The sequence below is a fragment of the Castor canadensis genome, chromosome 7 (assembly GCF_047511655.1).
Source record: "Castor canadensis chromosome 7, mCasCan1.hap1v2, whole genome shotgun sequence".
Taxonomy (NCBI): Eukaryota; Metazoa; Chordata; class Mammalia; order Rodentia; family Castoridae; genus Castor; species Castor canadensis.
Window position 1 is genome coordinate 107,618,419 of NC_133392.1, and position 15,673 is coordinate 107,634,091.

At 39.0% G+C, this 15,673-nt stretch overlaps 1 protein-coding gene across 1 annotated transcript in view; it reads right to left on the reverse strand.

Moving 5' to 3' along the window:
• Positions 1-6,156: 6,156 nt before the first annotated feature.
• The window catches only part of Il23r (interleukin 23 receptor), a 67,795-nt gene continuing 58,278 nt past the window's right edge, over positions 6,157-15,673 (reverse strand). The window contains exons 9-11 of the mRNA XM_020182445.2: positions 13,309-13,411; positions 10,201-10,291; positions 6,157-7,140 (exon numbers count right to left, since the gene is read on the reverse strand). Coding sequence (XP_020038034.2) covers positions 6,496-7,140; positions 10,201-10,291; positions 13,309-13,411 — 839 coding nt within the window. The 3' untranslated portion in view covers positions 6,157-6,495. The remainder of the gene's footprint in view (positions 7,141-10,200; positions 10,292-13,308; positions 13,412-15,673) is intronic.

The window sequence follows — 15,673 nt, forward strand, 5'->3', positions numbered from 1 at the left end:
CTGACTTTATCACAGGCTGTCGCCTCTTCTTTTTCTTTTCAGGGCTGCATCAGCCAGACAACTTTCATGACTTAAGTGGCTTTTTATCTGCATGACAAGACAACTTTATTTACTATATAATCCCTTCCCTCTCCTTCTATAATGTGGGTTGCCACCATCACTCAGAAATTCTAAGCTCCTATTGCGTTCTGCATCTCCAGATGAGATAAAGTTTCAATCTTCGGACCCTTCTTTGAGTCTCACAATTTGTGGAACTTCCATATGTATACATACACTTAAGTATGATTTTTTTATTCTCTTACTCTCTCTTTAAGAAGTCTAATTCATAGCCCAGACAAGAGCACTTATGGAGGGGGCCCACCTTTTGCTCCCCTACAGGGACATCTGTGAGGACACAGGGTTTGGGTCTTATATGCCTGGATGCATGATATAAAAATGGAGATGTCAAGTAGACAGTTGAAAGTGAAGAAAGTATTTCAAGGCAAGTGGTCACAGTATGCAGTGTCCTTGAAGAAAGTGTTTCAAGGAGATAAGATCTTGAACTTCTCCATCAAGGCCCACCTTGGCCTGAATCTGTCCTGGGAAGAAGAGCAAGGAGGGGGAGGAGCTCCAGTGATTGCTCAGTGTCACACCATGGGCACATGGTAATTATGACATTCAAAAGCCCTGATGGCCTTCATACAAGCTCTGCAGAGGAAACCCAAAACAAAAACAAGTCTACCTGTTTGTAATGTAATTGTATTTTTTCTATATGCTCTTAGGTTTCTTTTTCTTTTTTTTTTTTTTTGCTAAGTGGTTTTTACTTTTTAATAAAACAAAAAAACAAAAATGGAAAAGACAACACAAGGGTTTTTAAAAAGTCACCATTTCGTTAAAGCAACGAGGATGCATCAATCTGTCGTCTATTGTGTTAGCAGAACATTTCTGGGTTTTGTTTGTTGTTTGTCTAGAACTGCTTTTTCACACTGCTCTGTGCTTCAGAAGCCCCTCTCCACCCCCTGTAGGGTTGTGCATGTTGCCTCTAGCCAATCAAATGGGATCTCCAAAGTAGCAAGTTGAACAGAAAGTGCAAGGAATAGGGAAGAAAGAAAATAGATCAGTCCATACTTGGCAGCTGGCAGTGTCTTAAAATTCCCATCTCTTGATTTAATGAAATACAAATGATTTCCATCCAAGTTTAGCAACTAACTAAGACAAAATAAATCTCCTACATTAAATCCCCAAGTAAAATCAGTGCTGAAATTTGATTAAATCTAGGTAATTGGAACAATTATTAGTAACCATTATCACATGGAGGGAAGGAGGGAGGGAGAGAAAGATAGAGAGAGAGAGAGAGAGAGAGAGAGAGAGAGAGAGAGAGAGAAAACTAAATGTGATACCTAGTCCAGAAGTCATAAAGAAAAAAGCCACAGGGCAATCCTCTCAGACCCCTTCCCCCTTCTCAAGGGAGTTTTCATTCCTTCCATTAATAAACTTCCCTCACACAAAAAAGTAAAAAAGCAACAGACTAACTACATGCAACATTAAAGCTTTTGTGTGGCAAAAGAAGACATAAAGACAAAACAACAACAAACAGGCTGGAAAAAGTGGAGTATGTGTAACTATAAAGTTCATCTATCAAGCATTCCTTCCGATATCTAAGCAAATAACCCACAACTCAATACATAAATGGCCCAAGAATTTAACACAGGCAAATAAAAAATAATACAAAAGGGTAATAAATGAGAAAATGTGCAGCTCCATTTTTAAAAATGCAAATATTTACCCACCAGATGGCCAAAATTTTAAACACTGATAATTTTGGCACAATCTTTTTGAAGAAAGAATTGATTGTATGTACCAAAACATAAGTGATTTTATTTCTCGGTCAGGCAATTCCACATCTGGTTATCTGTCCTTCCTCCCTTACAAACCCCCGACACGTTTGTAATAATATATGCCTGTGTATGTGAGGATTTATTACAGAGATGGGTATAATAGTGAAAAATTAGAAACGACCTCAGCATCCATTAACAGAACAGGTAGGTACATTATGACACATTTATTCTATGGAATATTATGCAACAGAGTAAGGCAAAGCCACATAGAATGGCATTGAATATTTTAACTTATAGTGTTAGGAGAAAAATAGCAATATTTTATAGTATAATATAGTAGTTAGCAAATACCCTATTTTGTCATTTGAATTTTAAGAACTGGAGCAAACACACCAGCTTGTTGAGAGACACTGCCTCTGATGAGAGGTGGGGCGTGGGAAGGAAAGGTGCCAACAGGCATCATCACTTTTCATTTGTGTTACTCTGATTTTTAAAATGTATTTTCATGAATTGCTGTGTAGTTTGAAACTAAACAAGGCTTTCTCTTTCATTTACATTGTATTCTCTCTTGCCCTTTTCTAATAAAATTCGCAGGCAGGATATGAACAGACTGAATGCAGTCAGGTTTATTGACTTCCGTATCTCACATTTGGCTTCCAGTGTTTAACTCTTTACTATTTCCTTCCTGTGTTCTGTTGAAGTCACTAATTTTAGGTTTGACTTCATGGTTAAAGACAGCATTTTGAATTTTTGAAACAATGATATCAGGAAAAAACTGTGTCTACAACACCCTGCTTAGCTTAGTATGTTGAACAAATTTTCCTTGCATAAAACTAGGCTAGAATGCTCTTACTCCCAAGAAAAATTGGTCCATTTAAGATTAAAGTCTTACTTCATTGCTAAAAGCTAATTATGAAAATTAGATAATAACTTGTGTTCCCAAACATAATCATGAAAAGAATGCATCTTCAGAAGGTTGATGGAAAATCTGAATATAAAGTATGTAGTTATCTTAAACTAAGTTGAAAAATGAAATTAGCAAAACGGCTAAGCGAGCCCTAGCCCTAACCCAAAACATTGAGATTTAAAAGTATTATCTTAGCAGTGGGAGTCATAATAACGGTCTATAAATCCTTTGTTAGAGTTCCTATTAATTTTGTCTTAACAAAAGTTGTACACAGTTCATTTCATGAATCAGAATCCAATTATTTTATGTTGGTTTCATGCTTTTCCCCAAGAGAGATCCATAAATTGTTTTTAATCACTTCTTTTATTTTAAATCAATAGTGTCTGCTAAGTGAGTAACATCTCCATTAAAACATAACCTTCCATAATTGGTATAATTACTTCATAAAGAGATAAACCACAGCAGGATTGGGCAGCCTCTGGGTTTATAAAATCTAATTGTGTTCACAACAAAGTGTTTTATTCTTACTGATCTCAGAAAGAACATAGACTTGTACGAAGCCCAGACATTTATGATACAGTAATCAGAAAGAAGCAAGCAAACCATTGTGTATCCTGTTGCCTCTGTAACAGTCTGAAAGGAAGTTCCTTTTGCCAAGTCATTCAGGGTGCAGGGAGGATTGGGGGGAGTTCTGGTCTCCAGTGCCTGAGTTGGCAGCCTTGTGGCTAGGTGAAGAGTGAGGTTCAATCCTGCTGCACAAGCTAAATCAGGCTTTCCAGGATGCAGACAGCCCACGATGGCAGAGAGAGTCCCAGGCGTGACCTCCAGCTTCTGTTTCAATGGGAGATTTGCCTTCATCTACATTTGGGGATTCTGCAACCGATTGTGTTTGGGGAAAGGGGATCGATTTCTAAAATTTATTTTTTGGAAATCATCTATCATAGGTAGATGACAGTCACTCATGTGTCATCTCAAAAAGAAGATGACTAAAACATGTAACAAGAAGAACCTGGTGAGGCACCAGGAGAGCAAAACAGCACATATGTTACTTACCTGAGAGCCACAGCCTTCTCTTATCTTCCATATTATTTCTATCTCTGGTTTAAAAAAAAAATCCTAATTTAAACAAAGATAGAACACATGCACACATCCATGCTCCAAGAAAAAGAAAACACCTCCAAACTGTATTTCACTGTGCCTGCACTACTGCTTCCACTTAAGAAAGGCGAGTAAAGGCTGAGAAAGGCATTGGAACAGAAGGAGACTGGTTGATCCTTACATTGACTTTGGTATTATCTGGAACAATTGCACTCCATTTGTTTCAGCACTCTGAAGTATTGACGTGCCTCTGTGTTTCTCCCCTTCCTCTTTCTCAACGCTATCTTGAAAGGCTTTTTTCTTTGTCTCTGCTCCTTCTCCTCAACCACACCAAAGAGGAAGATGTGCCCATTTAGGAAAGAGCAATGTACAAATATTGTGAGACTCAGAGAAACAAAATCAGCACTAGGCCCAAGAGCAAAATGGAGAGACAAAAAGATATACCTTTGGTCCCCAAATCTTCAGAAAATTCTGGTTGAAGAAAGCAAAGATGGGAGGTGAAGTGGGCAAGCAGCGAAGAGCAACTTGTACAGAAAGAAAGAAGGCGTTAACCACCCGAGAATTACTCTGTGGAAGAGACTTGTCAGTAGCATGCTGATTTTCACATGCTGACTCCTACCTGAGATTCAAATGGCAACATCAATGTCACGTCCAGGGAGAGATCCTTCCTGAACACCCATTGTACAGTGGCTGCCTACTTGCTCTCCGCCATGTCGTCCCGTCTTACTTCCCTACACTGCACTTGTTACCTGGCATTTCCATCCTTATTTTTTTTCTTGTCTCTCTCTCTCACCTACCACTAGCCTCCTCCCCACTAAACAGCAATCTCCATGAAGGCAATGATCTGCTTTCCCTATGGCTTGCCTTTTGCCCCTGGAATATTATCTTCAAGGCTATAAGGATTTGGCTGGCTTTGTTAACATCCGTAACCCCTTCAAAGTATCTTGTACATAGTAGGGCGTTCGATAGTTCAATGTATCCTTGTGAAACAAAAGAATCACAGGAAGGAAACTCTTGTCTCTTTGTCAAGGTTACATTGTGATAAAGCAGTTGAAATTTTCCCCAAGAATTGGGGTAATGACAAGTACACTGTCAGCTTCCAGTCCATTGAGACCAAAAAAGCCAATGGCAAAGATGGGATGGAAAATTTTTCCTCTGTGCTGAATAGTGACGTGGGTGTGGGGAGACACCCTAGAAATGAGAAAGCAGCTCCCTTCTCACTGCATAGGCAAAAGTTCTTAAGGAGGCACTCACCGTAGTGAAAGCATTTGCAGAAGTTCAAATAAAGTTATCTTCCTTTAAGCTGGACAAAAGCTTTTTAGATGTGTGATAGATTACAATTATGGTGAAATGCACTATGAAAATACTCCTCACATGTTACCAGATGTCTTCATCAGGTTGGCAAACATTAAAGATGAATCTCAGTGTTATTTGTCTCAAGTCCTACCTGCCTCTTTGTCACTATGATTCTCTCTTTGGAGAAGAATAAAGCAAACATACAGAATAATTTACAAGTCAAAATATTTAACATTAGCATTTCACTAGTAACACAAAATATATTCCATTTAGAATATACAAAGTATAACAGATGCATGTATGTTTTCGGATAAACAATAGACTTTCAGAGCAGGGGATGAGCTTTTTTACAATGTGAACAATAATATTCTATTTGGAGGAGAATGGCTGTAGAGAATGACTTTAAAAGTAAAATAAGGCATGTGGTGACTACCTAGTGATGTCTGCAGGAGACCTGGGATATGGGGCAAGTGACTCTCTTCCTGGATTCAGCATATATCTGCTGTAACAATAATTTTCTGGTGTTCCTAACACATAATCGATAACACAAATGAATTACATTTTGTTGGCAAATAATATACCAACTATGTCACACTCTTAACTTGAATGGACAAAGTAACCTCACGGTTCCCATGCATCATTGTTTTACAAACCTGTTAAGTTCAAAACTCACTAAGGAAAGATCAAGCCTCTCGTATCTGAATAAAAAGTAGTGGGAAAAAAGTATGCAGCAAATATGCTAATTAATTGCCCCACTGTGTCTGTCTTTTACTTATTTTTTTGTTTGGGGTTATATTTTCATGTACTCAAGAGAATTTTAAGGGATAAAATGAAAATTAATCTTGCTTCTCCCTTTATAAGTAAATATTAATGTTTTGATTTTAAAGAACTGTTTTTAACATTTATTTCCCTACCACATATTTTGTATTATTGGTCCTTTATACAGAAAGCTGTTCTGCAACTTTCAGTGAAGGAAAATACAAAGAGAAAATAGTTGATCTTAAAAAAACATACTTTGAAATCCTTAATAATGTTGCTTTTTTTTTTTTTACAGGACTGGGACTTGAACTTAGGGCCTTCACCTTGAGCCACTCTACCAGCCTAATTTTTTTTGTGTGTGTGATATCGTTTTTCAAGCTAGGGTCTCACAAACCATTTGCCCGGACTGGCTTTGAACCAAGATCCTCCTAATTTCTGCCACCTGAGTAGCCAGGATTACAGGCGTGAGCCACGGGGCCCGGCAACAATGTTGCATTTTTGTGACCACGAAGCACTTTCTACCTTTGAATCTTTGAGGCCAAATTAAATTTCTGTTGAGAGAATGACCCAACTTTCTCCACAAGACATATTTCCCACATTGGTTTTGACCACACAGCTCTACTTTTCCAACAGTGAAATGCTATTGAAGTGGCTTTCCAGAATATTTTGAGGAAAATAAGAACTGACAGATGGTAAGTCATCGTTCATGGTCCCCAAAGAGGAGACAAACTCATCAGGCAGCAGGGTCTGTTCTAGAGTAGATTCACTGGGTGAGTCGCTTTCCAAAAACCTGGTGGTTTCTCCCTCCATCGAGTTTTGTGTGTCAGGAAGATGGCATTCGCCTTGATTTAAAATGAGGCTTAATTCTTCAAGAATTAGTGTGTTGCTTAGCGAAGTCATAGTTGGGAAAGGAAAGGCAAAGTTAGGGCATTCCTTTAACCTGACGTTCTTTCCCATGTCTAAGGAGTCAGCTGGCAGTTCAGGGATTGAGAAATCTACTTCATCATGGTTACTGAAATGGTTTCCCTGAGGGGCAAAATTTGAAATCTGAGGTTTGTACCCTGTGTTGAGATCAGGAATATACACAACGTTAGTGTTGGTGAATGGTGACGTTTGCAGGAAGTCCAGGGCTCCTATCTTCTTTTCCTTCTTGTAATCTGTGGGTTTTCGTTCTGCAAGAAAGATTTCTCTTATCTCTGTAATCATGGGATCAACATAAAGGACTGGTTCCCTGGGATTATTATTCATAAATTCACTTTCTTCCTAGGGGGGAAAAAAGACATTGTTTCATTTTACAAAAGCTGCTTAAGTGTTTGGCCTTATCCAACCACTCACCCTTTGAGGAGTAATTTGTTTTCCTAATAAATAATTTTTATGCTCTTCCTACTCTTTATGGTTTTTTTTGTGTTTTTGTTTTTTGCTGCATCTGAAGCAGTGTCCTCATTTTGGATGTTTTACCTAAGAACTGAGGAACATCTGGAACATCCCAAACAACCAGTAACATTTTGGTGCCATTACAATATCTGCTAAAGGGGTCCTTATCACCAAATAAATCATCTCTCTCTCTCTCTCTCTCTCTGCATTTATTTAATTATTCAACTGAATAACTGAATAAGGGTTTGAATTTTCTTTTCCCCAACTTTCCTTCCCTCCCTCCTTTCTCATATTGTTTATCTTCCCTTATGGTTTCCTCCTTTTGTCTTTTGTTGTCTTACTTTATTAAATTCTCCCAAGAAGAGACTGAAGGAAAAGAATAATAAAAAGAATGCATTTTTTTTTCCAGTACTAGGGCTTGAACTCAGGGCCTACACCTTGAACTACTCCACCAGTCCTTTTTTCTGTGAAGAGTTTTTTCAAGGTAGAGTCTCATAAACTAGTTCCCCAGGCTGGCTTCGAACCTCGATCCTCCTGATCTCTGCCTCCTGAGTAGCTGGGATTATAGGCATGAGCCACTGGTGCCCAGCCAATTCATATCTTAAGCACATTTCTTGGTTTAAAAGTTATAAAGAGGAAGAAGGATCTTGCAGATATAACTTGCATAGCATTTTAGGATCCTTAAGATGTTAGGACATTAGGAATATGTTGGAATATTGTTTAATATTATGGAGTCTTACTACAAGAAAATACCTTGTGGCTTAAATAAAAGGGGAGCGATTTCTACTTTGCTTACACATTGAGAGTGAGGTTATGACACGGGTTTTGTGCTAAGGTTCTAGAAGTGTACAGCTGCTCACAATTCAGACATGCCTGTCACGGTCATGAGGGTGGGCAAAGGTTTTAGCCTGTTGACTTTTGTGAATAAAAAATGGATTTGAGAACTTCCAGCTGATGGCTTACTTCCTAGGGCAGATACTTCCCAGTCCACACAATTACAAAATTATAGCCACCTGTTATAGAGAGGCTGTTTGTAACCCCCTCCCCTCAGTCATAGGTTGAAGCCAATTGGGATGTTGTTTGGAGGTTTGGGCCTTTGCGAAGTAATGAGGTCATGAGAGTTGAGGCCTTATAAATAGGACTAGTGAAGAGACACAGGAGACATGGTCTCTCTCTGCCTTGTAAGTAGGCAGCCGTCCACTTGCAGGAGAGCCCTGACTCAGTTCTCCAGACTGAGAAATAAATGTTTGATGTTTAAGCTACCTAGTCTATGGTGTTCTATCACGACAGCCCACTGCTTAATCTCTTGAGCAGGAAACCAAACGTCATCTGAAGGAAACCCTAAGGTTCACCTCCAGTACCCAAAACCCAGAAACAAAAGGAATATGACAAAGACAAAGGTCTCAGATAAAGCCACAGGAAGTGGTATCCCAGTCTTTGGTCTTGCCTCCTCAGGGCACTTGCCAGAGTTGGGGATGAACAGCACTCTGGATATTGCTGTATCAAAGGCTTGGTGTGAGGAGTGGCTGGGATAAGGCTGGAATAGTGCATGAGATCAGCCCAATAGTTTTTAAAACATTAAAAAATGTATTATAGTTTTAGCCTAAGAATCCTTTGTTGAAATGATGTGAGGCTGGGCAAAGAGTTGATTAATGGGCTCACCAGAGTTCTAATTAGAGCCCCCTGGGTTTGTTTTACAACCACATCTGCTCTCCCACTTACACCCCTCTGTATCTTTGCCCCTGTGTCCCTTCTGCCTAGAATGTTCTCTTTCTCCTGAGCAACTCCTTATCTTTGCGTGCTTCCTCTCAACTCCCGTCACATGTGTGCCTCACCTCTGTCAGTGCACCTACATTATTGCATTGTGACGGTTAGATGACTTAGATGACATGGCTATCCTATGGCCTGGATTTTGAGCTCCTTGATGGCTTAGCACAGTGCTGGAAACACATGCAGCTGACCCCTCCCCTCCTCCACAGCCAGCAGAGCTGCCTCAGATGAAGGATGGTGCACATCCTTCTCTTCTTTTCTAACATGGGAACCTGGCACATCCCTGGTGACGCCTCTTCCACAGTTCCCTTGCCTTAATTTTCTCATATTCCACTTGGTTTAAAGAATACAGTGGGGCCCTCCTTGGGCTCCACCTTGTCTCTCTCTCTCTTGTAAACCAGGAGCCTCTGAGTCTTGGACACTCATTCCAGTGCACTTTTCTTCCATCTGTCCTTTGCCCCTGAAGACATCCAAGAATTGCTTGCTCTTCAAGTGTCCCTTGTACCCAACCCACAATCTTCCCCTTTTCTCTTTTAGGTAGCATGGTTTATTTCTTTTCTTTTCTTACCCTTGCTCCATACTTTCATTTCTTTTAAATAGGATTTGAAACATGTATATTTATTCTTCTACATATTTGTATTATAATATATAATTATAATAAATAATTATGTTTTTACTCTAATTATTAAACTGCTGTACTTTTGGTACCAATGACACTCGGAGTTTTGTTTTTTGTTTGTTTGGTGGTAATGGGGTTTAAACTCAGGACTTCGCACATGTGAGGCCTATTTTCTACTCCAGCCCTTTTTGCTCTTATTGTTTGAAGCTAGGGTTTTGCTTTTGCCCAGGACCACAGTTTTTCTATTTAAACTTCCTGCTGTCACTGGGATGACTGACATGCTCCTGACCCCATTGGTATAGAATCTCTCAAAGTCTTTCACCTAGGCTGGCTTGGAACCTTGATCCTCCCAATGTCAACATTCAGCATACTTTGGGATGACAGGCATGAGCTACCAGTGCCTGGCCTTGTTGTCGTTTTTTGAGATTAGGGTCTCACTATGTAGCCTGGGCTGACCTTGAACTCGTGATCTGCCTGGCTCAACCCCCTGGGTGCTGGGATTACAGGCATAGCCATCAACCCTGGTACCACTCAGTTTTTGTTTGATAGTGTTTGGTTACCTGTAGCATTTTCACAACATTGCTATTTTCCATATTAGGAATATCTTCATGGAGCCACTTCGGTATTAGCAATAAGATTTTTCTTTTAATTCTAAAAAACAAAATGACACATTAGTAAAAGCATATATCTGTAGGCCTGGTGCAGGCAATCATGGATGAGGAAGTCAACTAGAATGGGATGCATTATAAAAATCACACTTCCTGCAACAAGGGCTAAGGTCTCCATCCCTTACTTAAAGTTAAGTGAAAAGCTGATTTAGTGTTTTCTCATAATTACCTCTTGTCTCTATTGCTCTGCTACTTTCTAGTGAACAGGAAAATGTCAAAACACCCTAAACAGAGTCAAGAAGAATGGAAGAGACTCACACATGTGCAATATGGCACAGGAGCAGATGATGTTAGTGAGAGAAAGTTTGAAAAATTTAAGGAATATTTTGTGGAACTTTCCAAGGCAACCATAACTACTGAACATTAAAGAAGAGACTCAAATAACAATTTGAGCTCCTTTAATTTTGAAGTTTGTAATTATTCCAAATAGGGTTGTGATGGTAGTGATACCTCCAAACTCGATTTGGATGGATATGGGCTGCTGTTGTATAACGCAGTGAGAACTCGTTTCCACTTAGACTGTGTTCTTATGAAGGATCACTGGGGTGAGGCCGTAGAAAGAAAAGAGAGCTGTGTTCTTCCACCTTCTCTCCTCCCGGCCCCTCATGGTGCTGTCATTGTGTTTAAAAGCACTTTCCAAATTGACAGTGAAAATTGATTTGGGAGAAAAGGTTGTACCAAGACCCTAGAAGAAACTAAACAGATCTCAAGCACATTTTTATACGTTAAGGAGTCCTGAACAACAGATAAGACTTATCTATTTAAGAACTCAGAACTTTAAGTAACAGCCAAAAATGGTCGAATGAACTTCTCAAGCCCCATTTGACCTTGGACTTTAAGGTAAAAATGATTGCTTTACATATATGTATACAATATTTTACGATTCATCTTTTTACTAATTCATATTCTCTCTCGCTCTCTCTCTCTTTTTTTTTTTTTGGCGGCACCCAGAGTTGAACTCAGGTGGAAAGGCACTCTATCACCTGAGCCCCTCCACCAGCCCTTTTTATGACGGGTTTTTTCAAAATATGGTCTCTGGAACTTTTGCTTGGGGCTGATTTTGAACTGAAATTCTCCTGATCTCCGCCTCCCGAGTAGCTAGGATTATAGATATGAGTCACCGGTGCCTGGATTCATATTATCTTTGTATATTTAAAATTAGACCAAATAGTAAGTTTATGCTGTGATGAAGTTTTCACACACCATCTGATATGGTGAGAACATATTTAGATATATTTATCTACACTAAGTTTTATTATATTTCAAATGTTTTGCCTCTGTAGTTAAGTTCTATTTCTTATATATAATTTTTATAGTGTATATTAAATAACAATATCTGCTTATATGTAAAACAGCCAGAATGGAATTGCTTTGTTTATCTTTTTTAAAAGAGTACTTATTTAAATAATTAAGTTAGTCAAGAATTGTTCTATTTCCTTATGTGTCAGTACCAACCAAAATTTAGATTTTAGGTTATTTTTAGTAACAAAGTTAGTGTTATTTAAAATTTCAAACTAACTAGGGTACCTTAGAGTAATAACACAGATACCAATATTTTTATGGGATACTTGTATTAACATTAAGAGAGTTCATGGAATTTAATAGTGAAGCACTTTTAAGACAACCTAAAATAAAATTGTGTATTAGTTCGCCTCCCTCACAAGGGTCTTAGAGGTATGATTATTAACATGTAATTTTAATTTTGAAATATTACTTAAGTAATATTCGAGGGAAATGTCTTTGTAGATAAGAAATTCCTAGTATAATTTACTTAGAAAAGATTGCTTAAAACCCTTTTGTATTTTGATTATAAATTTAAAATAAGGAAGGGTTATCTCATGAAGCAAGTGATGACAAGAAGAGACACTCGGTTCCAATTTGGCAAGGAATGTTCATATGTCAGAATCTGGATACAATCAGAGTCACTGGGAAATCAAAACATTAAACAAGTCTAGTAGGTTAACATATTGAAAATACCGATTTATGTGGTGAAATTTAGAAAATCAAAGGCCTTGCCTTCCTCAACGTCTCATTTTAAATAATTAGGCATAGGTCTTTACTAATCCTATAGTGGGAGAAAAATGTTGAAGGAATAAAGAACGGGCTTTGGGACAGGATTCCTAATCACCAGCACAACTGGCAGTGAAGTGACAAATTCAGACGTTACCATGCTTCATTTCAGATTGATTCAGTGGATTTGTTTGAGCAGAAGCTCAGGCAGGTTGTGGCCACTGTAAAGAATCCCAGCACCGTGGGAACCTTCAAGCCAATGAAAAGGCTGAAGGGAAGGACACTGTGGGGAGCACAGAGCACGGGCCCTGACATCAGCTCTTTCTGGACTCCTGGCTTGTGCTCTGGCAAGCTGAGCTGACTTAGCCTTGGGATGAGGACTTAGCCTCCCTAAGCCCTGTTTAGTCATCTGTAAAACAGGTCACAGAGCTTTTCTGGTAGACTCATTTTGAGGATTAGATGAATGACAGTTGTAAAGAGCTTGACTTGGGTAGATACTCATTATGCATTGGTCCTTTAATTTTCCTCTTTCAGAACAAAAATGTTAATGGATTTTTCTTTTTCCTGTGATTTTTAAATTAGTATACATTAAGAGTATGAGGGGATTTCATTGTGACATTTCCACAGATGCATATAGTGTACTCTGAAGAAGTTCACCCCTTCTGTTACATTCCCTTAACCTACCCTCTCCTTCATTCCTTTTCATGCCTTTTTCAAACAGCATTTGGTGGGTTTCATTATGCTATTTTCATATATATAAAGTAATGTACTTAATCTTCTTCACTCCCCCACCCTCTCCTTTCTCCCCTCCCCTTCCCGCTAGCCCCTCCCCCTTTACACTTTCATACTCACATCTGTTAGTAGGCGTATTCAGTAAACAATTTAATTGACTACATTTCGATAGGAGTATATATATATATATATATATATATATATATATATATATACATTATTCCAAATCAGAAAAATTGAAACTCTACAAAAACCTACCCAGTTCGGAGCGATCTGTTAAATATCCCAATCAGAGAAAAAATTGACAGCATGGCCGCAAAGGCGATCATTCCTGATAAAAGTCCAATGTTTTGTCTGTTGCCTAAAAAAGGAAAGAACAATAATTTTAACTGAACATTAGTGTTCATGCGATGCCAGCCTCATTGGTCTCTTTACTCTGCTCAAAGTAAAGGTCACTGATCTCAAAGGATAGGCTGAAGGGGAAGGCAAAGTCAGCCTTCACCTCAGGCTGAAAAATGGCTGCTCTTCCAAACCTTACCCAAGAAAAATTTTGTCTGAGAAAATTGTACTGCGTGTCTCTTGAGGTCAGTGGGTTTGTAGAAGTGCATCTCCAGCAAGTGTGGTGAACTTGCACATGCAGATTTTGTACGAATACGTTTAGTAATGAATCCCATTTGACTTGTCTGACACAGGTGAGACTTCCCAAATGCTCGTGACAAGGTCTAACGTGGGCTACAATCACAATTAAGGTTTTATTTTTTTTTAAATACTTTTCTGTGAGACAAATTTATGTGACAGCTTCTCAACATTCTTCAGAATTTGTTGTTCATGAAATTTTTTCTGCTGAGAAAGGACACTCTATTTAGAACAATGTATGTCATAAGAAAGAAGTCAAAATTGACATCTGTCTTGCACTTATTTTCAAAACGATGTCTTTCTTACATTTTGAAGTTGAACTAATCTCTGGAAATCTTTAAATAATTAATATAATTTATTCAACATGCATTACCCACCAGGTTCATCACATTTTCTCCCTAGAACATGAAAAAGCCTATTTTCAAATACAGAAGATAGTTACAACATGAGTTACCAAATTGGAATTTGTTCTCGAGCCATGCTGGGTATTAGCCTCCCTTCGTCTTTATTCCTGCTTCCTGCCCACCTCTCTCCCTTTCCACTGCATTGGCCCCATTTTAGCTAATTGACAGATGAGTCTACCATCCCTTTGGAGGTCTCCAGGCTGTCCAGCACCTCTTCTAAGTACAATTGGTGGGCAGGGGCCTATGTAGCTTTAGTTTACTCCAAATCTCAATGGGATGGGGAATTGGTGTTTTCCTAGGGCTAAAGAATATTTTAAGCAGCAGATGGGGTTACTGGCTGCTACAACTGGATAGCGAGCTCTCAAGTTAACATGGTGCTGGGAGAAGACTCCTAAGGAGTAGTGTGACCAAGGGCCAAATTAACTCTGCCACTTCTCAGCTCTGTGACCCTGGCACATTATTACGAACTTGTTGGGGCTCAAGTTTCCTTTTTTGTGTTGCAGAATTAATAAAGCTGTCTTAAGTTTCTGGCTTCTACAAGTCCCACAGAAATACAAGATGCATGTCTACATAGGCAGCTGTAATTAGGACGCTGTATTGAACCTAAGCTCTTGGCTCATAGTTGACGTGTGTCTACAAACACAGAATACCTATACCTTGCTTGATATTTCTTTGTAACACCTAACCACCTGACTGACTTTTAGTTGGTAGTTTTTCTCCCTTGTCTATCTAGAATAGAAGTTCCATGAAGATTTGGGGCTTTGGGTTTTTGCTTTTTTGTACTGAGGTTTGAATTCAGGGCTTTGTGCATGCTAGGCAGGTATTCCACTACTTGAGTCACGCCTCCAGTCCTTCCTTTTTGTTCTAGTTATTTTGGAGATAGGGTCTTGCTTTTTACCCAAGCTGGCCTGGATGCACTACTCTTATTTTAAGCTTCCCACAGTTGCTGGAAGATAGGTGAGGCCACCATACCCAGCTATTGGTTGAGGAGGGGGGTCTTGCTAACTTTTTGCTCAGGCTGGCCTCTTTAAACCACAATTCTTCCAATCTCAGCCTCCCAAGTAGCTAGGATTACAGGTGTTAGCCACCAGTGCCCAGCTGTTTTGCTCATTTTGTTCAATGCTAATCCTTATTACCCATATATCAGTGCCTGGTACATAGTTACTTAATGAATATTTGTTAAGTGAATAATAAATGTACAAAGAATATCATGCAACCTACAAAAATTCTTATACTAGTCCTGCCAGATTTTTTTTGTGTATGTGCTGGGACCTGAACTCTGGGTCTCACAAATGTTTGAGACATGCCCCCAGTCCTTCGCTTTTAGTGGATTTTTTTCATAAAGGATCTTGTGCTTTTGCCTGGGGCTATCCTCAGACAACAATCCTCCTATCCTTGCCTCCCAAATAGTTGGGATTACAGGCATGCACTATCATGCCTGATAGCCTAGGTTTTTATTCAAGGGGACAAGTGGCCTACCAGTAGTGAAATGGTCTTTCCTAAAGTTTTTCAATGTGAAATTTCTACCTAGAATTTTATTTGCCCAACCTATGTAATATTTTTGCATGCCTAAAATATTTAGG